The sequence below is a fragment of the Nannospalax galili genome, unplaced genomic scaffold, assembly GCF_000622305.1.
Source record: "Nannospalax galili isolate Female #2095 unplaced genomic scaffold, S.galili_v1.0 scaffold84, whole genome shotgun sequence".
In the NCBI taxonomy this organism is placed as follows: domain Eukaryota; kingdom Metazoa; phylum Chordata; class Mammalia; order Rodentia; family Spalacidae; genus Nannospalax; species Nannospalax galili.
This window is the reverse complement of record NW_008352272.1, coordinates 542,992-566,237: the sequence shown is the minus strand read 5'-3', so window position 1 is coordinate 566,237 and position 23,246 is coordinate 542,992. Positions and strand designations below refer to the sequence as shown.

Genomic DNA, 23,246 nt, shown 5'->3' with positions numbered 1-23,246 from the left:
CACCCCTGGGCAGGTGGGCCTGTGTTGCATAAGAAAGCAGGCTGAGCAGGGGTCAGGGAAGCAAGCCAGGTAAGCAGCGTTCCTCCATGGCCCGTGCTCCAGTTCCTGCTTCCAGGTTCCTGCCCTGAGTTCCTACCTTGGGCTCCCTGATGAAGTGCGACCTGGGAGTTGTAAGCTAAATAAACCCTTTCCTCCCCAAGTTGATAGTAGTCAGAGTGTTTTGTTACAGCAATGGAGAAACAAACCAGGACAATGTTCCTTTCCTGATCACGGTTTCTCCACCTCAGCACTGAAGGGTTACATTATTAACATAGTATCCTGTGTGTAGCAGGAGGATTAATAGCATCCCTGGTTCTGTTTGCTAGATGCCAATAGCCACCCCCTCCATTGGGACAACCAAAAACATCTCTAGACATTAACCAATGTTCTGGGTGTGGGGACAAAGTTACTCCTAGTTTTTCTGGACCCATGAGGCACTCAGAGCCCCAGACCTGCTGAGTACCCTCTCTGCAATAGGCACACAGTCGTAAGAGCTCAGTTCACTAAGAACTTGGGGAGATTGACAAACTAAAAAATAAAAAATTTTAAATTTAGATCAAGAAGTTCAGGAGCTGGGACAATGGTTCAAGGGTTAAGTACTTGTTAACATGAAGAACAGAATCCATGTAAAGCCAGCACAGTGACATCTGCAATGTCAGTGTTATGGCGTGATGCAGGCAGAGGCTCTCGGGCCAGCTGGCCTGCAGTACACAGCAGAACAACAGCAAGAGACCCTGTCTCAAACAAAGTAGAAGGTGAGGCCCAAAGCAGAGGCTGTCTTCTGACCTTCTGACTCCCAGACTTGGACTTTACAAGGCTGTGGCAGTGAAGGATTTGTAAAAGCTTCCTTTCTTCTCTTCTTTCAGTTTCCTTCAATGTTTTTGTCTTTAATGACTGATTTTCCCACTTGTCACTTTGTAGCAGTCATGGAAAAGATCTGCCTCAGAGCCTCATAACTGACTCTTGCATTAACTAAAGGAAGTTCATACACCCTCCCTGAGTGTAGAGTGCAAGGTGCCAGAGGTCACTTACCACGGCGCACAGTGTGAGGGCTGGGACCAGCAGCACTGTGAGGTGGGCCTACTGAGAGCTGATGGGAGCTGCCACCTGCCTGGGCCTGGTTTGGGCCAGTGGTCATCTGACTGCTGTTTCTTCCTGGTGCAGGGACAGCTGCTGACACTGAGTCCTTGGGTTTTGGAGGACTAAGGGGAATAAAAGTGAAGTTAGACGCCAGACATTCCTGGAAGCAAAGCTAAGCATACTATATACAACATATAGTCATCCCTTGGTATCCTGGGAGGCAAAGTTCCAGGACTTCTTACAGATACCAAACTCAAGGATGCTCAAACCCCTTATACGAAATGGCATAGCATTAGAACATAGCCTAATTACATCTTCCCAAGAACCTTAAATCATCTCTTCCATCGCCACAATACCTGATACAATGGAAGAGCTAGGGAAACTGGTTGCACTGTATTTTAGGGAATGACAAAAAAACAAAAAAATCTGTATGTTCAGTGCATAAACAGTTTTTAAAATCATTCTGAACCATAGTTGGTTGAATCTATGGAATACAGAGCTCAGGGATATGGAGAGGGGACTGTGTAGACCCAGACCCATGTACAGTTTAGTTTTTACCTCAGCAGGGAGATTATCTGAATTTTAAATAGTTCACATTGGGCCAACAGGCTAATATTTACTAATCTCAGAGACTAGATTTTTTTTTTTTTTTTTGACAGGGTCTCTCTAATCTCAGTCCGCCTGGAAGTCACGATGTAGACCAGGGTGGCCTTGATTTTGCAGAGATGTGCCTGCCTCTGGCTCCTGAGAGCTGGGATTAAAGGTGTGCACCACCATGTCTGGTGGAGACTAGATATTTTTGAGATTCGTCACATCAGACTAAGCTTCAACTACTCTGCCATAAAAATACCAAAGCAGAGGCCATTTCAGAGCATCCACAGTAAATCTCACACTCTATTTTGCTTGTGCTTAAACTAGGCAGTATTTTAAGAACCTTTATGAAAGGGGTTTGGGAATTTTACATAGACACTGTACAAAATTCTGCCTTCAACAATAGCAAAATACTACTCCACATTAAAAAGTCTTCGATTATCATTCGTCATTTGAACTCCCAGAAGCAAGCTGCTGAATCGGCCTAGAGCTGACAGGAGAGATCAGCCTTCCTACTTCCTGGCTCAGAACTTTCTATACCAAATGTCACAGTGACTTTGTCAAGGCCACCAAAGGGAGGATACCATCAATGAACAATACACAAAAATATCTAGAGCATAGAAACAAAAGGAGACTGGTGGTTGGCATTCCATTCGTCTTTCTGCAGTGACAACTACTTTCTTAAATATTTAACTTTGATTAGGCAGACTTGTGAGGAAATTAAAATGTGTAAATTTTCTTATACTTTCTCTGAAACAAACAAAAAAATTACCCTAGAACATGTAAGGAGCAGCAGTTACTGACCAGCCAGTATGGCGCCTTCAGCATACATGCAAAGCCCTATGACTGAAGCCTCACTCTTCTTTCCTGAAGAAGGAACTTCCCCAGATTACAGGAGTCCAGGACGACTCAGGAATGTACAGAGCATTCAGAGTTCAGCTGCTGCCCCAGCACAAAAACCCTATCTCTTCCTGGTCTTTCTTTTCCTTCGGTGGTACTGGGGATTGAACCTAAGGCCTTATACTGTACTATGCAAATGCTCTACCATTAAGCCAAACCCTCCCTTTCTTTTTCATTTTGGGACAAGTTCTCACTAAGTTAATACCCAAGCTGGCCCTGAACTTGTGATCCTCCTGAGTAACTGGAATTCTGGGCTTGTGCTGCCAGGCCCAGACAGATTCCTATCTTATAAACAACTTCTCACACTGTAAGACTCTTGCCAAAAAGATGCAGTAACAGTTCTCCCCAGGCAATCTCACCTTTTAGGAAAACAAATTTTTTTCTGCATGAGTAAATAGGTTTTTCTCTGTGCACACTTATTTTACCTTATACATTAACATTTGGTGCTTTGTGGATGGCCAAAATGCAGATAGCAAATGACAATGAAAACTTTACATGCCCTCTGGCAGGGCTCATCTTTCACAGAGCCCAGTTCTGAACCACCAGAGAAGTCACCTGAAGTGGTCTCTGCCCGATCAGTGTAGAAAATGGAATGAACATCATAAAATGAAGATCTCAAAATTGTCTCTTAAATGCGCTCTACCATGCAGCCCAACTCCCAGGTGCTCATCAACAGTTTAAGCAACCAAAGAAACCTCTTTAAAACAGCATGCCGTCTTACTTTCTTTCTTGTACTCATGCAGCAGTTCCCTGTGAGACTGAAAGATCTGAGGGGTGGAGGGACCTTTTATCACCAGTGAGCCTGGCATGGTACCAGGCACGTATCAGCTACTTGGTGAATCTGCGTGGTTCAATTAAATTGGCGAATGAGCAAATGGCTGACAACTCACTGCATTCAAATGCTTCCTAGTAAGCACGGTGAGTGACAACAAGCAGGCGAGGCACAAACACTGCAGTTACACACTGAACAGGCAAGATGATCAAAGACACATGTTAGCTTTTACTTTCCATCACCAAAGCAGCACAGGAAAGAATGCAAACAAGCATGTCTTTCTCTTGAAAATTGAAAAGGAAAAGAAGCAATTTGTAGGGTTTTGTTGTTGTTGTTGTTTTCCTTCCTAACTGGAGGAGTAAAAGCAAATCTTGCTCACTCCCCGCCAGCGCGATTCTTTGGGCATGGACACTGTGCCCAAAGGCTATGGCCTGAAAGAAGGCAGAAGCACCTGCCTTCACTGCCAGAAGTGGGCTCCTTACCTGCTGTCGCCCGGGCTTGGCCCCTGCTCCAGTATGCCTGCAGAGGAGGATACAGGCCCACCCCCTGAGCTGCTGTCAGCCTTAGAGCTCTGAGGAGGCTCTGGGCCTGCTGGAGCCAAGGCGCTGCCATCTGTGGGCGGGAGTGGTGGCTGGAAAGCAGGGGATATGTGCTTTCTATTTAGAGTGCCACCCCGCCGGTGGGCCTGGAAGTCCATAAGCTTCACACCAAAGCTACACAGAGAGAAGAAACAGTCAACACACCACGCAAGCCAACTACCGAGACAGAAGCCCGCTGGCCCTCACAGGTTAAAACCACACATGGAGACGGCTGCCCACATTGCCCAGCATGCAATGAAGTGGCAAGGACCATATTAGTGGTCATCCCTGTAACCAAAGCGAGCATTTAGACTTGGCTTTAAACCTGAGCAATGCCAATGAACTCATACTGACCAACATCCTTGATCAGTTTGATGTGCACAGCTGAAAGCAAATAGCCAGACCTTGTGTTGAATGACACCGTGTTTGTGTGCTGATTTCCCTACTGTCTGCATCCCATCTCAAACCTGTGCTTGGGAAAGGAGAGGGAAACCAAGTCCACACGCTACTGGTGGCTATGTATGATCACACCACACCGCCTCTGAACTTGGATGAGATACAGAAACACCCGTGTGCACAGAGAATATATCTGAAGGCTACGTACGACTGGAAAAAATGACTGCTTTTGGGAGGATGGCGTCTGGAGGATGGGACAGAAAGAATACACTCTTCATTCAAGCCCAGTACTGCATAGACTTGAGAACTATATATACATATGTGCTGATGTTTACTAGGTCAGCTGGCAGGGAGAACAGATAGTTGAGAATTGTGTGTTGTGTGCTAGTCAGACTTGAAACACTGCAGACTGTAACTTCAGTATAGAAGACTAATTCTGTTATGGACAGATCATCAGGAAATGCATAGAAGAAATGCAAATCTCAGCAAATAGGAAAGTAAGGACTTCTTTGCTAGATTGAAAGCTCCACTCAAGACTGGGTCGTTAAGAGCTTGTTTAGTCTAGCAGTGATATCACACATATGGAAGGCAAGCTCACTCCTTCACATAGCTTTCACTTGGTGTTACTATGAGTGGGTGGAATTTTCCTCACACAGAGAATAGGCTGCCCTCTGAAGGCAAAAATCCTAAAGTCTTAATTACCTCTGAAAACCCCATAAATTGTCCATAGACAACAGGAAGACATATTACCTCTTCTTAAGTCCAACATTCATTTTTTCCCTTGTAGAACTGTACAATTCTGGTGCTTCTCCAGCTGAACATTGGATTCAGCAGTTAGCTTCTAAGGTAGGACCAAGTAATGCCAAAAATATGTCTCCACATACCTCACTGGAGGATGTAGGATACTCTTGCACATCCTCAACAACAGCCCATGCTCATTCATTATGTTCCCCCCCCCCTTGTTTTCCGCTACTCAAATACATATAGGTGGATTTCTAGTGTGTGTGAAGCTAGTCTACTGTGGAGTATACCACAGGCTATCAGGTAAAGCCTGATGCACATGGCACGGATGTGTTAGACAGACAAGTTATATCCTCACTCCATAGTCAGATTAACACCTGTAAGGTCCCACAGTATGGTTCCTGAATTATCTGGACTCTGTCGGTCAGGGTTGCACAGGAAGTCATTACGCCAGTACCAGACACCAGGGGTCTACCTTCTACATGATGCCTACAGCTGCTGTGAAAGTGACCAGTTCTACACACACCTCTCTTTCTTCACCAAGTCCCCTTCCATCACCGCCATGCTGGCAGGCCGCTTCCTCTCCAGAGTCCCTGAGTCAGAGTCATTTCCAGTGTGGGATGAGTGATTAGAATTTGGGGTGGCAAGAGGCACAAATGCTTCCGATACATTGAAGTCCACCTCTGTCAGAAAAGAAATGAACAAGTGTGTGAGGCTTGGAACATGGGTGGGAAGCTCTATAACACCCCACTGGAACAGACCCTAGCTCTTAGTCTGCAGCCCTCCCTATTCGCAAAGGCAGCTCAAGTACTCTGTTCTGAGAACGGATCCTGACCCCAGCAGGAGGTAAAGAGAAGCCGAGGCAAGTTACAGGGTGTTGAGAAGGTAAGCACACAACTCTTCTGCTCTTAAGAAAAATGAGAATTCACGAGAGGACAAGGAGCATTAGGAACTTATCTGAATCATTTCAAAGGTGACAGAAATGGTCCCTTTGTTATAAAACAGAAATAAGCAGAAATACTGAGGGCTTACTGCTATAGTAGTTTTTGTAAGAATCACTTCTTCAAAGGAAATTTGGGCAAAATGTCAATCTTCATTCCCTCATTGCATCTTTACTGAGCAACATCAATGAATTGTGATTCTTGCGGTCAGGAAGGCCCAGCTGTGGCATCAGGAACTTACTGGGTGGCTGGACTGGATTGAGAAAAGCAGGGGCAGGAGTGTGGACTCAACACACACACAACTAGCTACCTCTGAGGAGACCATGGGAACCTCTGTGGATCCCAGGATGCTAACAACAGTAACTGGAAAATTCACCAGCCTTAGAATCAAATCCTCATTCTCTGACACAGCCAACTTAGACCCTCAGAAACTGGTCCCAACCAACCCTAACCTTTCCTACTTTATTCTCTACTTTTGCACAACCCAAAGGACAATCTACAGAGTAAAAAACAAAAGAAAAATTACAAAAAGCCACCTTCTTCCAAGTGGAGAGGACCCACATAGTATCTTTTTTTTTTTTTCTTAAGGCAGTATCTCCCTGTAGCTCTGGCTGGCCTGGAACCTGCTTATATAGACCAGGCTGGCCTTGACCTCAGAGATCCACTGGCCTCTGCCTCCTGAGTATTTGGATTAAAAGCATGTGCCACCAAGTCTGGTGCTAGCATCACTTCTGAAAAGCAGACCTCTTGCTAGCACCCGAGTTTGTCAAATCTTTCTCCATCCATCCAACTTCCTAATTTGCCACAGGCTATAATTTATCTGTTTATGTGGCTACCTTCTCTGGGGAACGGAGTTCCTTCAGAGCAAATAGTGTCTTACCAGCAAACAGCAAGTAGTGGGCATTCACTATATAGTCTGAATATGTCTTAGTGAAACACAAAATAATATGATGATGATTATTATACCAAACTACAAATGCAAATGAATGAAATCTGAAGGGAAGTGCGAGAAAGTGAAACCAACTATGTGACCACTGGTGTGTTTTCTTCTTCTATTCTTTTTATTTGTTTTTGTTTTGAGACAAGGTCTTCCTGTAGCCCCAACTGTCCTGGAACTCACTATGTAGACCAGGCTGGCCTTGAACTCACAGAGATCCGCCTGCTTCTGCCTGGGGTCACACTGTCTTGGCAACAGATGACTCAGAAACAGTGCTTACCTTCAGGGAAGAACCAGTCTGCGTGCTGGATGATGGGTTCAATCACTGCAACCACATGGACAGATGTGGCCGCTGCTATTTCAGCCAGCGTTCTGCAAGCAAGGTCACAAGAATTAAAACACTCTACCTACACAGGCTTGAATTCCTGCCCTGTGACAGGGTAGCTCAATTACTGGTAACAGATAAAGCATCTGAGTACAAATACAAAAACTAAATCTACAAGGTCCTAAGTCCACAAGACTCCTATGAGTCTGCCAGCGATGGCTCAGGAAGGAAAATGACCAGACCAATTGTTCCTTCCTCTGCAGGGCAGTAATAATCAATATCCCCTGCACAGGCACCCAGGAGTGGGAACACCATGAACTGAGGATGTTATCAAAGTTGGTCTTAAGTTGGTTTAGAATAAGGGTTACATTTTCCTACTGGAACAGTATAATACCTGGTAGGTAGACTCAAGATCACCCCAAACTATTGCTGCCTATAATGTTACTGGGTGTATGGACAGTTAGTATAGTCAAAAAATGAGAGTCCAGAAGTTCAAAGGATTTGATAGCAGGGCTCAAGAAGAAGACAATAGTTAATCATTATCCCTGATGTCAAACTCATCCTTGGTGGGAGTCAAGATACCACCAAAGCAAGCAGCTTGCAGAGTGCCAGATGGCTACTAAGCACCTCTGAAGCTTCAGGTTCTCAATGGACTTGATTTCACCACGGCATGTTAGGAAGCATCCCTCAAAGGCTTGTGTGCTTAAGGCTCTGTCCCTAGGTAGTGGATCCCATTACTGAAAGTGATTGGAATGAGGGTTCTAGCCTAATCAATGGATTACTAATAGATTATGATGGATTCATAATTTGTTGGCAGTATTAGGAAGTGGACCTGGAGAAGGTGGTGATGGGGCATGCCTTTAAAGAGTATTATGTCTCTGGCCCTTTCCTCTCTGGTCCTCTGCTTCCTGTTCACCATGAAGGGGGTAACACTACTTTGCACATGCTCCTGGCTACCCTTCAGTTCTGGCCATGGGACCAGTTGGGACTCTGACACCATGAGCCAAAACCCATTCCTACTGTTAAGTTGTTCTCTCAGGCGTTTGGTCACGTAATGAAAGGTCTAACAACACATAGTGACCTATTCTGGAAATAAAGACACTGGACCCCTAGGAAGCTTGATTCTCAGGACTGACTGCCACAAACTAAACTCTCTCCTACTCTGACCTCTGTCCCATTTAGACTATATAAGCCCTTTTTCTAACCAAATGAAAGGTCCGGCTCCTTTTAAATTCCAGCTGAATGAAAGCCCTTGTTTGCAAATCATCCTTCCTAGCCTTCCTCAAGCAAGGGTGCTGATCAATTTCCATGCTCTAGCACTCCACTGGACCAGAGACATTGATCACGTGGTGTCATCCAACTTTTCTTTTTAAAGAGATACTGCTTCTTGATTCATAAAACTGTTTTTCACATATTCCGGAGATTTTGAGGAACTTCTTCCTAGCCTTTTGTTTATGGTGCTTTCTGACAAATTTCTAGGTATTAGAAAGCCAGGTCTCTCACTTTTAAATGTATTGTTTAAAAAAAAAAAACTTTAAAAATTTGTGTTTTTATGTGCTCATGTGTGCCACAGCATGTATGTGGAGACCAGAAGACAACTTGCAGGAGTCAGTTCTTTCCTTCAACCATGTGGGTCCCTGGGACTGAACTTAAGACTGTCAGACATGGCAGCAAGCACCTCTAACCTGCAGAGTCATCTCACCAGCCCTGCACTGTTTTTATGATATTTTTTCTTAGAAAATTCTGCTCTGCCCTTAAAGTTAATAAATATCTTGCTAGGCGTGGTGGCACATGCCTTTAATCCCAGCACTTGGGAGGCAGAGGCAGGCAGATCTCTGTGAGTTCAAGGCCAGCCTGGTCTACATAGTGAGTTCCAGGACAGCTGGGGCTACAGGGAGACCCTGTCTCAAAAAGACAAAAAATAAATAAAAATAAATATCTATTTACCTGCCATGTTTTTGGCATCATTTTCTAAGTTGAAGTCTTTAGTCAGCCTGGGGTTTATGTGCTATAAGAGAGATGATCTATATAGTTAACTTTTCATATCTACTTATCTTTTAATTTTGCTTTATAATACTGAATCTCTGTACAATCACACTATTCTTAAACAAGTTTGGGCATACATGAGTGAGTGAATGACTAATTCAAAAAGTCACAGCATTTTAATGGAAACTTGAACTGTTAGTAACTTTATTTACAAAGATGACCAGCGGCAATGAGAGGGTGTCTGCCACTGCCTGGCTGTACAATCTCCAGCAAATTTCTGGTCCTTTTTCAGACTTAGCATCCTCCTCTGAGGGAAAAACACTTGCTTCAAAAGGTTGAGCTGCCTAGGAATGGAGGCTTTTTGAGGACAGGGATGATGTCTCTTGCATCTTTGTGCCATCTGCTGTTATCAGAGATAACAACCAGCTGACAATTTTGTCCTTGAAATGTCAGCTGAATGGAAAAATCAACTTCAGAGTACCCTGAAGTCACCTGAAGCTAGACAGTGTCTCATGACTTCTATCTACCACCAGGTGGGAAGAAACGCAAACAACACAAAATGGAGATCACTTACCCTTCTTGTTTGGCCCACAGCAGGTTAGGGCCTAGCACAATGGCTATGTTGCTGGGAGTCATTTTATTAATGTCACTGGTCTGGGCAAGCTTTGCCAGGAACTTTATTAAATACCTAGGAGGCAAAAGAGAAGGGACAAGAGCATCTCTGGCACATCTGTGGAGCCTTCTCCCCTGCCCTGGGCTTCAGCAACAACACTTGGGAGCTCGCGGCAGTGTCCCTGAATCAGGATCTGGCTCACATGATGCACTACTCACATATCTCATGTACTTTGTTCTAAACAGACTAATGAAGGCTTGAGAGGAGGAAACAGCTCTGAAGTTACCACAATGATTCAGCCTTCTCCGCTATATACTTTGATTTCTCCTTTATAACCTCTTACTCCTAAAAAACTACACTGTGATTAACAGAAGACTCAATATATGTTTTAATACAAATAGTTATAAAAAGGAAACTGTATTTGAAAACACATTTTATTTATGAATACACTCAACTTACCATATAGACATATGATACTATATGCATGTAGTACAAAAATAAAGTGTTATGAATCCCCCCAACTAGCTATCAACAAGGAACTGGTTAGATTAATTATATCCTTATCCATGGTGGAATACTACACAACCATAAAAATTATGTACTGATTTGGAAAATCTCCAAGATGTTTTAAGCAAAGACATAAATCAAAGAAGGCAATGGAGAGACTGATGTGTACAATGTGTACTACCATTTAGGCTGAAAACAAAAGTTGTCCTAGGGGAAGTTGGTGGGGGATGGGTTACACATGACCAAAATACATTGTATATGTGTATGAAGTTCTCAATGAACAAAGACATTCTTTTTTAAAAAGTGGGTGAGATAGAAAAAGGTATATATGCATATAGGAATGCATTTTCCTACATACACATTGGCTCCTGCTGATGCGATAGATACTGAGGAAGAGCTAGGTGGCTGGGGACAGGGGAGACTTTTCAGTGCATACCCTTTGAACTCTGAACCATGGGAATGCACTTCAGATTTAAAACAATTAATTGGTAAAAATTATTTACCAATAATTGCAAAAAACAAACTAAAAAAACCAAACCCCAACATACAAAGAATAACTGAGTTCTCACAATGCACTGAACAGATTTAGATTGTGTGCCATCTGAAGCTAGGCGTGCTACACTTCATCAATGAGGGATATTACAGATACCAACCCACTCAGAGTGAAGTAGATCCTGTAGATGTGAGAAGGGAATGTTAGATCTGCTAAAGACACAGACTAGAGACTGAACTTGAGGTCAGCATGGACCGAGATGGAACTTGAAGTCAGCTAATACTTCAGACTACTGCCTGGAAAGTAGTTTAAAATAAGTCCTCAGAATTTTTCGTTAGGTTTTAAAAGTTCATTTTTCATTATGTTTATTCATTTGTGTACATGTGTGTGCACCTATGGAGATCAGAGGAGTTTGCAGGGTTTGGTTCTCTCGCTCCATCATGTGGGTACAGGTTGGCAGACCTGGTGGTAGGTGCCTCCCCCACTGAGCCATCTCACCAGCCCCTTGTCTGGTTTTACCTGACTTCACTCTCCAGGCTATCTTCCCTTTCTTTTCTCCATGCCTCTTCAAAGGTACAGAGTCAAAGGGGAAACAAAGGGAAGTTTGAACAACGGGAAGTTTTCTTGGAAATATATTTGAGTAAGGCAGTAACATACAATCTCCAGAGTAGACTGGTTTGCACTATTTTATATGAAAGACAGCACAGAAACTATAACTACTGATTCATTTTACATACATACAAGACAACTCAGACTCCAAACAACACAAAACCACCCCAACTTTTCATGAGAATGCTTTTGCTAATAGCTGCAGTGGTAAAATGATCAGAACACTTTAACATATATTAACATATAACATCATTACCTATTAGAATCGCCAACATACTAACATCTACATAATAAATCACCTACATACATTACATATATACACCTACATCATTACATATCAACATCACCCTACATACTAATATCACCTACATATCAACATCACCTACACACCAATATTGTCTACATACTAATATCACCTACATATTATCTACATATCAACACCACATACACATCACCATCATTACATATCATCATCACCTACATGCTAACATCACCTGCACACTAACACCACCTACATCTACTACATAACAATGCTCACTGATCACATCCCAACAGCCCCACACTATTCCAAGAAGCTTTCTGAATGCTAAACACGCCTGAGCCAGGGTCTCCTCCTTCAGAGAAACATGTCTACGCCAGGGCTGCTGCGACAGGGCAGCTTCACTCACAGAATACCATCATACATACCTAAAGTTAACAAAATTTTGGGGTGGCAACTTCTGACATGTTGTCCATAAATATTGAAGCTTTTTGTCTTGATCCTGCACACTGAAAAAAAAATTATGTACAAGAATTTATTAACATATGTATTATTAATACCTGTATTGTTGTGCTATTAGGGCTTGGATCTGAAATGTCTCCCAAAGGCCCACATGTTAAAGGCTTAGTCCTCAGTCTGTGGCACCATCAGGAGTGGTAGAACCTAAATGGGTGACGCTTAGTTGGAAGACTAGAGTCAATGGGCACATGGCCCAGAGGGGAACGTTAGGATCTCAGCCCCTGCCTGCCTCTCTATTTCGCAGCTCCACCATGATTGCCTGCTGTAAGGTATGGCACAGCCCAATCACAAACCATTAAGGCAAAGGACCAGGGACTGAACCTCTGAAACCATGAGCCACAATAACCCCATCTTCCTTTAGACTGATTTTGTCATGAGGGGAACTTCTCATACAGTAGAAAGCTAACTAAAACATATTCCTCATTAACAGTAATGCCCACCTCTGTCTCTGTTTCCACAGTTGGAAGACAGCACTGATTTGGGAAATAAATAGGTTTGGAATCAAACATAAACTACCTTACTATTTAACTGGGACACATTCCTAGACAGAATTTTCAGTGGTGTCTTGTCTCCTGGTGTCAAGTGTGGGGCATGGTGGTTTCTGCAGGACAGAGGCCATGTTGACATTTCTCAACTATAGAATCTATCTTCCAGTAGACAGATACCTCCTCTGCTAGGCCTTTTCTTTCTCAGGAAGAATTTTAGACTCTTAGAACCTAGAGGAGAGTTGAGATGAGGAGGCTACCCAAAATAAGAACCCCAGTGTCACCATCTGAGCTGGACTGTGGATTCATTTAACTCAGTCCCAGGATAGACTAAGAACTTATCCCTGAACTTTAAAAACCTTAGCACCTGTGAGGGAGAAAGTCTCCCCACAAATGCTGCAATGTCTGGGAAACAGTGTAACTGATCACCACACAGGGCTCACAGCTAACCACAGCCTAATGGTATGACAGAAAGGTGACAGGGTGAGCCAGAGGGAGAATGGACAGGAGTAGAAGTGAGACTGGTCCCTCTTTCCTTAGGAGTGAGGAATTAGGCATCTAGGGGAGGAAGTGAAAAGATAGCAACAAGGAAGCAAGCTGGCTGGCTCTTGAAGTAAGGCTGTCCTGCTCCTAGGCCAAGTTGAAGCTGGGAGTGGACAACAAGGGACAAAGAGTGGACAGAGCCTTTGGAGAAGACACATCAGGATCTGGATGCCAGCTCTGGCAATCCCTCGGCCCAGTTCCTTCCTAAGCCCCAGTTCTCTTAATTGTAAAACAAAGATATCTAGAATATGTGCCTTTCTGGATGCTTGTTAAGGATGGCAAGAGGGAGCAGGGGCAGAGCTTAACACAGTACTCAGCAACACTGGATACCCCAAAATACTACTATTAAGACTATTCCTGTTCTAACTGATCAGCTGGGTTTGCATGCAGCAACAGCACACGGCCATCCACTCACCGTATAACTTTCGTCCCCAGTTACAGGACAGTCTTCACCATAAAGGGGATCTGAGATCCCTCAATCCATGAATGTGGGTTATGCATCTTCAATCATACAAATCATATAAGTTTAGCTAGGCGTGGTGGCACACGCCTTTAATCCCAGCACTTGGAAGGCAGAGGCAGGTGGATTTCCGTGAGTTCCAGGCCAGCCTGGTCTACATAGCGAGTTCCAGGCCAGCTGGGGCTACAGGGAGACCCTGTCTCAAAAAGACCAAAAAAAAAAACAAAAACAAAAAAACCCCCAAGCAAACAAATCATACAAGTTTAAACAACTGTGTAATTCACGACCTTCCTACACTAATATTACTTTATATTTTTCCTCTAAATTCAGATAGAACTGGGACACACATTCTTTATGTACATGCTTTTTGTATGTGAGAGTTAGGGTCTCACTATTTAGACAGACTGGCCTCAAACTCACAGAGATCCACCTGTCCCTGACCCCCAGAGTGCTGAGATTAAAGCTGTGTGTGCCACCAGGCCCAGCATATACACAGTCTTTTAATGTTGTACCATGGTCCTGGAGAATAAAATAACTTAGAAATAAAGCTGGGTGTGGTGGTGCATGCCTTTAATTTCAGCACTTGAGAGGCAGAGGCAGAGAGATCTCTGTGAGTTTGAGGTCAGCTGGGACTATGAGAGATCCTGCCTGAAAAGACACCCGCTCCCCCCAAAAAAGATTTAGAAATGGGATGAAGTAGCTCATTGTGTGTTTGAACTTTTAAGACTCTGAGTGCTAGAACTGTGGAAATGAACAGCAAGCCCCAATCTTAGCTGAAGAATTATTGGCAGTTGATTACTGCTGGATGAGAAAGAGCTGATCTTGAAAAGAGAGATTCTAGATAGGATGACTAAACCCCTTAGTGATAAACTTGCACTGAGGGACATCTCAGGGCACTAACTTTACAGAACAGGCCTTAATACAAATGACAGAATGTATGTATGCCAGTGGGGGGCTATAGGACAGTGCCAAAGGGGAAGGAGGTACAAAGATAATTTTATGTATAAAATATACAAAAATTCAACTAAAACAAAGACTCTGGGTGCTTTCAGCTCACCTTGCAACTTGTGTCCATTCTTCATACAGACTAAAAGTCATCAAAGGTTCAGGCAGTTCCCGCAAATAGGACTTCAAAGCACCTGAAACCAGTAACACTCCTTGAGCATGAAATGGGGTAAGGCACAGTGCTTTGCAAACTGAACTTTTCTCAACTACAATCTCTAGAGTGTGCAGAATGGATCATAACTGGCAGCAGTGGTTAGAAACGAAATCTCATAGGTTCTCAGAGGTTCAGACTCTTGCAGAAATACACTGAGTAGGCAATCGAAAATAAACTTAGCTCTAAGGTCTGTCTGTTAATACATGTATCATTTCTCTAGGGAGACCTGGGTCACGGGTGTGGAGGCAAAGAAGTACAAGTATATCTTTAAAACACGGCATGAAAAGCTATCTTCACTTCTTAGTAATGAGTGACAGGAAGAAGATAAAACAGGGAGACAGGAAAGATATGTGTGTGCACACGACACTATTCATTAGGGAATTATATCAGAAGAGCATTTCATTTTACCACTTAAATCTCGAATGAAAACTTTTCTTTTAGCTAATGATCTGAGACAGGACTCACTTGCTCACCACTTTGAGCACAGCTTGATTTGTACACACTCCTGAGAGCTCACCTGCTACGGCGTGGGGATCTGAATAAAATTCATCCAGGTGAGAAGTGGAACAGTCTAAAGCAGCTTTCAACTTCTTTAGCTTGGAGGCCCCAGCTCCAATTCTAAAAAGGCCCTACAGACAATTGAAAAGCCATTAGCATCAAGTTAGAGCTGAGTCCCATGCTGGGCAACCGCTGTCTGACGGAGCTGTAGCTTGCCTCTGTCAGTAAGAACACCCTTGCTGCCCAACTCACAGTGGTTTTTCAGGGAATGAGGAGCACAGCAGCAGCTCTTGCTCTGACTCCGTACTAAAGTACTGTGCATTTCAGATCTCTACGGAAAAGCCTTTTTACTTGACAGCACTGACTACTACACATTTTGTTATTTTTTTTTAAACTAACATCTCAAGAAAAACTTAGACCAGGCTATATATCACTTTCTCTGACTTAAGTTCAATTTTTTAAGGAAAGAAAGGAAAACATCTGGGGAGTCAACCAAGAGAGGCAAGTATATAAAGGACAGTGGGCCAGGAAATATGGGAACCCAAGCAGGCTTCTTGATTTTGACACCCAACACTTTACAGACTCAGTGATTCTTCATCACAAGCAGGGGGATGAGAAGGGTGGGGCAGAGCAGGGAAAAGGACACTGTGACAGTCAAAAGTGTCACTACTCTCCTGGGAAGCGGCAGTCAAAAGTGTCACTACTCTCGTGGGAAGCAAGAGCAACACTAGTTGGAAAGCACAGACGAGATTTTTAGAGGTTGAGGTCAGGCACTAGAAGTGAACATAAGGGCTTCCAGGATATTCCTTGATTTAGGGTAGATTAGATGGGCAAGTTTTATCCATGAAAATTCACTATGCTGTTCACCTATGATGCATATACTCTTCAATAAGCTTGTGAGACATCAACAGAAGTTCTCTAAAGGACAGAATGTCTTGCATGTTGAACCTAGCTATGCTCTGGCAAGAACTCCATGCATTCTGACCTCTATCTGCATAAGTGAAGGAATAAGAACTGACCTATTTGGTTCATACAGATGTTTTTGGTATAGATCTCATAAACTAAAGTGCATAAATGCACTCATTTCAAAGAAAAATTATACAGCACTACACAAGTACAAGATTGCCACTGCTGATGCCTTCTGCCACAAACAAGAGCTCATGGAAGCTCTGGATCACCAGGGCATTTCCCAAATCACGAGCAGGGCTTGAAACGAATTAAGAAAAGGTCAGAGTGCAGAACAGGAGGACAAGTGTACATTCTCTATGGAGTCCACTTTACTTATAGTCAGAAAAGTTCTGGTGTCAGAGAAAAGTGTGGGTCATGGGGACAAAGGTTTGGAGACCCTGGGTCTAAAAAATTCCCACAGTGGCTGTGTAATAAGGGTGCACAGTGTGTGTGTGTGTGTGTGTGTGTGTGTGAGAGAGAGAGAGAGAGAGAGAGAGAGCGAGAGAGAGATCTTGGCAGGGAAGACCTGGGGTGCCCCTCACCTCCTCTTTCATGCCTGACTCCAGCAACAGCATGACGCAGGCTTCAATAGGGACTGCAATTTCGCGCCCACTCCTCTTCAGGTGTTCCTCTAGAGGTGTCCCGAAGGCTGGCTTCTCCGCCCACTTATCTAGAGCAGTAAATAGTAGGTAAGACATCCGACAACTTTATGCATTCCTGGACATTTTCTCTCTATACCACCAAAGGGTTCTCTAGCACACTGTTGACTGAAGCTTGGGAAGAGGAAAACACCTAGATGACTGGTATGCTTTTGTCATTTGCTAGCTACAGGAACACAGACCATGTGCCAGGTTGGGGCAGTCACTGGGGGACAGAAGCCCTGAACACAGCACCTCACCAAGCTGCCTAGTGGAGATGATGATGAAGGCCTTGGACCTGCACCACACATCATCAACATGTGTCAAGCCTGTGGTCGTTCACTAAAATGCAAGCTACATTTGAACACACTGTGTTCACTGAAAAGAAATTTACTCTAGCCATGCAAAGCAGCACTGGCTTCCTGGGTAGAAGACAAGAAAGACTCCTTCATTTGAAAGTAGGACGATCACTTAGCAGTTCAAACCAAAGTCAAGCACCTGATTGGAGAGGTCAAAGTGAAGGCAAATCAGGTGCCACAATGTGATATACAGTGCTGCCCAACACACCTACAACAGCTCCAAAACCTCTGAGTAGAAAAAAATGCAGTATCCGTGGCTGCCCAGCAGCCTGGGCTGAAGGCTGTGCTGATGGCGGCAAAGCTCTGCTTCATAACTTTCAGGTTGTGGGCTCTGCTTCAGATGCCATGGATCAGAGGCAGCTCAGCAGAAATGCACACAAGGAAGCAGTCAGGAAGAATTTAGAGCACGGATATGCAGTGTAGAATATGAAGCATCTGGCAGGTCTGGCCCGCCTGTGGCCTGCAGAGACCTAGTGGGAATCAGAGGTCAAGGAAAGAACCAGCTTGAGGAGAAAACATGAACCTTCCCAGCTACAGACAAGGACGCATCCTTCCAGCACCTTTGATGGATGCTTGTTACATGGTCTCACTGCTATGGGAAGGTGAGATTTAATACTTCTGTTACCTCCCTGCAGCAGGACAGGAATCCTTACAACCTATACACAGAGGAAGCAAGGAAACAAAATGCTGCAAATCCACTGGACTGGGAGATTTACCAAAGTTTAAGAGAGATAGGAACATCAAGCGAGTAAAGACTAGAGAAAGGGTGGGGACAAGGGAAGCAGGAGACAACAGAGACCATGGCACCTGCCACTTTGGCCAGGTCCCAGCCCTGGCTTCGGGGAATTTCTAACAGAAAAAATCTATCTCAAGGGCCTGTCCTGTCCCATAAGACAAAAGGTCTGTGACCGTTTTATCAAAGGCTAGAACTTACTACTCTATCCCTTTTACGTAAAGCAATGATTGTCAACCCAGGCTGAAAATGGCCACATGACCCTTCCCTTAGGGGAGACATGAGATGCACTCAGGGTCATTCTGCACATGAAACCTGTAATCCACTGCATGTCCAACCTTGAGATATTGATGTCAGACAAGACAGACGTGAGCAGCAGAGCTGGGAGCTGGGAGTCTGACCCACTGCCCAAGCCATTTCCTGTTTGTGCAGTCTATTGTAAAACCCTGGCCCCAGCCTTCACTGTAAAACCTCAATTTTAAAAATAGCACAGCGTCTTAACTGACAGTCATGAGCTCAATCATGGAACCTTTGAACAACCTTAAAAAGGATTTAGACATGAGGTAACCAAGGACACAGGGTGTCACTGCTGTATCAAAAAACAAAAGGCCAAGAGACTGCCCCACATGTGCACTAACAGTCTGCATCTCTGCCTCTCCCTCGCCCCAAATGAGCTTTTCTAGAGAATCGTACGAAGAAATACCCTAAAAGGGAAAATCATTCCATTATAACTTGCCCTGAGAAAAGGATCATCTTAACCCATAAATATGCCGTCTACCTCATAAACACTTATAAATCTTTAAAATCTGTAATACAGAACCCACGTGTGGCCACTAGCCTCTGGGGAAGCCCACTCCAGATCTCTTTGGAGTGCTTGCCTTACTTTGCTTATAAACCTCTGCTTAAACTTTCCTTTGAGAAGACAAGACCCAAGAGACCCCCATAACACTGAGAGGTGGCCATACTGGAGTATGCTTGGACATTCTAGTAAACACTGAGCAGGGCATGTCTTACCACCCATCATGGTGTGATAATAGCACAGAGTACAGAGAACTTCTGACCTAGACACAGTTCCAAAGACAAACTCCAATTCAAGTGCTAGCCCTTCTAACAACAGGCCTACTGTGTGCCAAGCCCTGCAGCAGGCACACAAAATTCATAAGGACTCCCCACCTTCATGATGAGAGCACCTGGACTGTGAAGGATACACAAGACATACAAACATGTAACAGCCATTAATGAGACAGAACACACTGCTGAGTAATAGTGATCAATGGTATAGACAAGGGTGGCAAACACAGTCATACTGGGGGTGAGAGGAAGCAGGTGTGTAAGCCAAGCTGCAGAGCCATAGCTGCAGCCACTCTCTGAGCCAGATGGAGGTTTCCACAGGGGAAAGCATCTGGTGCTACCAGATCTTTGAAACTTTCAAAGAGAAGTCAGAATTGTTAAAAGTATATGATTTTTCAATGACAGCAACTAATTTTTTAAAATAAATTTGAATGAGCTTTCTTTCACTGTTTGCAACGTCTGTTGTAAACCATCAATGTAAACGCAATTAGGAGACAAAGTGCTCAGTGTTGGCTGCAGCAGTCAGAGAAGGCTCCTCACAGGAAGTGAGGGAGGTGGAATCACAGGCATCAAGAAGCAGACAAGTACACTGCGGCAGTGGGCTGGGAACAGCCTGGGCACTGAGAATCTGGATGTTAACACTGTGACCAATGGCCCCTGCACAGGTGAGGAGAGTGCAGGGCACTGGCAGGTATACAGAGGAAAGCTAGCTGGACCCAAACCAGCTGGAGTATGAGGACTTGGGGTGCTGTCTAAGGTCTGTGGAGTGCAAAGAGGGCACAGCATCCAAGAGAACGGATGTTTACAATGATGATGGGATTTCTAGAGAAAGGAGATGAGGGAGGGAAGACCAGAAGCATAAAGTCTGGCTGTTGGGATGGGTACAGAACCAGGGATAGGTGGAATCCTAGCAATGAAAAGACAGCAAGTGGAATATGAAGGTTTCAACAGCTCAGTGCTGGCCTGGGCTATGTAACATACCAACATCTGAAAAGAGGTTGCTGCTCCTTAGAGAACTATGCTCAGAGTGGGCATAGACATCAAACTGCAAAGGGTTAAGGGCAGGAAGGTAGAGAGCAGGATGAAGAGTCATTCAAAGAGTCCATCAGAAAAATGGAGGCCCAGAATTAAATGGTTCAGACAGGCAGGGGCTGAATGACCACCAGCTCACCCAAAGCCTGTCCTGAGGTCCTCCAGGCATGGAGACAGCAGGGCCCAGCTGCATGGTTTTTTCTAAAGATAGGCTGAGTCTTTCTGAGAACAGAGATGGCTACCCAACAAAAGACAGGGCTAAAGGAAAGGTGGGTACGAGGAAAGGTAGAGGTGAGGACGTCAGATTCTGGCAGTGAGGGAGTGACCTGAGACACAGCACACCTTGGCTGTGATGCTTCTCACACTCCAGCTCTCCTTGTTCCACCCTAAATTCTTCCTGCTTTCCATGACTGGCTGTGGATGTCTCTGGGCTGCCTAAGAAATGCAACCTTCTCACTTATGCTCATTACTCAACTCTTCCCAACAGTACCTTTGCCACTAAAATAACATCTGCATCTTGTTTCACACAGGGCCAAACCCACGCTGGGCATCCCACAAATGCTCTCAGTGCTCTGAAGATGACAGCAAGGCTTGCTTGGAAGCCTTAAAGGCTGAACGTTTGCTGCTGAAACTTAACACGTCATCCATGAACCAAGAAATTGGATTCTTGGGAAATAAGGACAGCTCATCCTAAAAAGCCAAGTAACAAGACACACTGTACTGTACCTAAGGTTGCTCAAGATCCCTATCCATTCAGTCAAGACAGAAGATCTAGTTCTAGAATCCCAAAACGTTCAGGTACAAAGAATAACTCATTAGGGTTTCCTGAAATTTAGGGGGAAAGAGCTGGCTTCTTGAGCGAGCCAGTATGCCCACACATTCACTAACAGCACGTGCTTGCCTATCTTTCCTGATCACATGGTCACCACATTCAGGCAGATTCCCTTTCAGCTCAAGACCAACAGCTCTGCAGGGGAAATCTAAGCTCCAAATGTCAGGTCTACGCATCAAAATATACTCAGCCCTATGTGGCTGTGGGCTCTACAGAATCAACTACTGCTGACCAAAATATGTGGAAAAGTTGTGAACATAGAATACTTGCCTCAGATGTACAAAAGCTTGGGTTCTACCCTAGAATCGCAAGAGAAAAAAGAGAAAGGACAAAGAAAAAAATTGACCCGTACCAAACACAAGGCTTTACTTTCTGTTATTATTTCCCAAGCAATCAGGATAACAACTGTTTTTATGTAGCACTTAAAATTGTATAAGGTCTAATAAATAATGGAGGGATAAAACATACAGGAGGGTGTGAGGAGAATGGATACAAATGCTATGCTGTTTGATATAAGGAACTTTGGTTCTGGGGCCAATCCCCACAGGCACCAAGGGACAAATGCAGCATAATCCAAAGATGACAGAATAATTTCTGCCTCAACAACTTCTGCTCATGTCTGCTGATAAATATTCTGGTGGTAAACAAGAGAGGGGTAACAGCAAGAACTTGGGGGATGGAGAGAAAGCTCTAAATACTCAAATTAAAACCAAATGCCAGGGGAAAGTTCAATACTGGAGGATAAAATGGCCATGTGCTTCAACAGAGAAGACAAAACAGCAGTGCTGGTAAGAAGAGCCTTGCATAAGGACTGGGGAGACCAGAAAGAGGTGGCTTGTGACCTTGTGATCTGACTGCATGGAGTAAGAGACTGATGTGGCATCAAGTGCTGATTTGTGAAATTCTCTCCTGGAAAGCCTGAAGACTTTCAAGAACATATAGATGCTCCTAGAGGTTCAGGTTCACAGCAGCCCCATGGAGCAAAGCAGGGATGTGGAAAAGGAGAATTCGATGACAACACTGTCCAGTGAAAGACAGAAGATACACACACAGTCCTCAGAGGGTCCAGTCTTCTCATCAGTTGACGGTGTCAGAAGAGGTGTAAATGCTCCGTTAGTGTGTTAATTTGGGTTTTGTAGAAATTAGAGAATGCAGCAAGAAAGATGAAATTATGCTAGGAAATGGTACCTTGCTAGGCAGAGAGGCTTTATCCCAAGGAAAGGCATGCAAAGGAGTCAGGAAAAAGAAGAACAGAGGTAGAGGGGCAGAGCAAGAGGCATCAGCCAACACGCAGGTTACATTACCTTGATGGGCTCGCATTTCGGGAAGGGCCTTTTCTAAGACTGCTAATGCTTTTCTATGGTAATCTGCTTGGGCTTCTAATAACTGAGAACAGACCCACATTCAAAAACAAAAGTAACGTTAGCATTGGATGGACAGACATACAATGGCTGAGCAAAACTAAAAATGAACTCTTGCAAAAAAGCTAAAATGACTCAATTTTTATAACGTGTTACCATTTTGTCAAGGAAAGGTACTCACCGTCACAAAGAATCTGCCGTACTCCCCTTCTTTGGCCATGAAGTTGTACATGTCTGCTGCAAGTTGATCCTGAGTAAGCACAAGGCAAGATATGTCACTAAAAGTCAGCAAAAGAAAACAGCATCTGAGAATAACCTCCCTGATTCTTAGATGAAAAAGAGGAAAACAGCCAGATGAATGCCCAACCAAGGAAGAGCTGTGCAACAGGGACAACAAAACCAACAGGGAGTGTTCGGGCTGGGGAGATGGTCAGTGAAGTGCTTGCCCTACAAATGTGAGGACTTAGGTTCAATCCCCAGAACCAGGTAAAGCTGGACTCATGGTGCGCATTTGTAATCTCAGCAATCCTTTAACAAGATGGGAGGCAGAGGCAGGCCAGCTCCTGGATATGCAGCAGTAAATGGCAGACACACTCACACAAGGGGAAGGAAGGCAAGGACTGATGCCTGAGGTTGTCGTCCAACCTGCCCCCTACCCCCAAATACACAAAGGGATAAAATGTGCAAAAAAAAAACAACCCATGTGCAACTCCTCCATGCCTTGCTCTCAATATACATGGGGATTAAAAGAACAGGAAGATTTTTTAATGGACTGGCATGGAAGGAAATCCAAGTGTAATGGTGGCTGGAGTTAACTGTGCTAATTGTCAACTTGACAGGC

General features: G+C 44.2%; 1 protein-coding gene across 1 annotated transcript in view; it reads right to left on the bottom strand.

The window, feature by feature from the left end:
- The window catches only part of Arhgap17 (Rho GTPase activating protein 17), a 104,662-nt gene that overhangs the window by 14,732 nt on the left and 66,684 nt on the right, over positions 1-23,246 (bottom strand). Inside the window, exons 8-18 of the mRNA XM_017802244.2 lie at positions 22,587-22,655; positions 22,349-22,430; positions 16,922-17,049; positions 15,451-15,562; positions 14,832-14,913; positions 12,196-12,276; positions 9,861-9,974; positions 7,256-7,347; positions 5,624-5,780; positions 3,865-4,095; positions 1,072-1,241 (exon numbers count right to left, since the gene is read on the bottom strand). Coding sequence (XP_017657733.1) covers positions 1,072-1,241; positions 3,865-4,095; positions 5,624-5,780; positions 7,256-7,347; positions 9,861-9,974; positions 12,196-12,276; positions 14,832-14,913; positions 15,451-15,562; positions 16,922-17,049; positions 22,349-22,430; positions 22,587-22,655 — 1,318 coding nt within the window. The remainder of the gene's footprint in view (positions 1-1,071; positions 1,242-3,864; positions 4,096-5,623; positions 5,781-7,255; positions 7,348-9,860; positions 9,975-12,195; positions 12,277-14,831; positions 14,914-15,450; positions 15,563-16,921; positions 17,050-22,348; positions 22,431-22,586; positions 22,656-23,246) is intronic.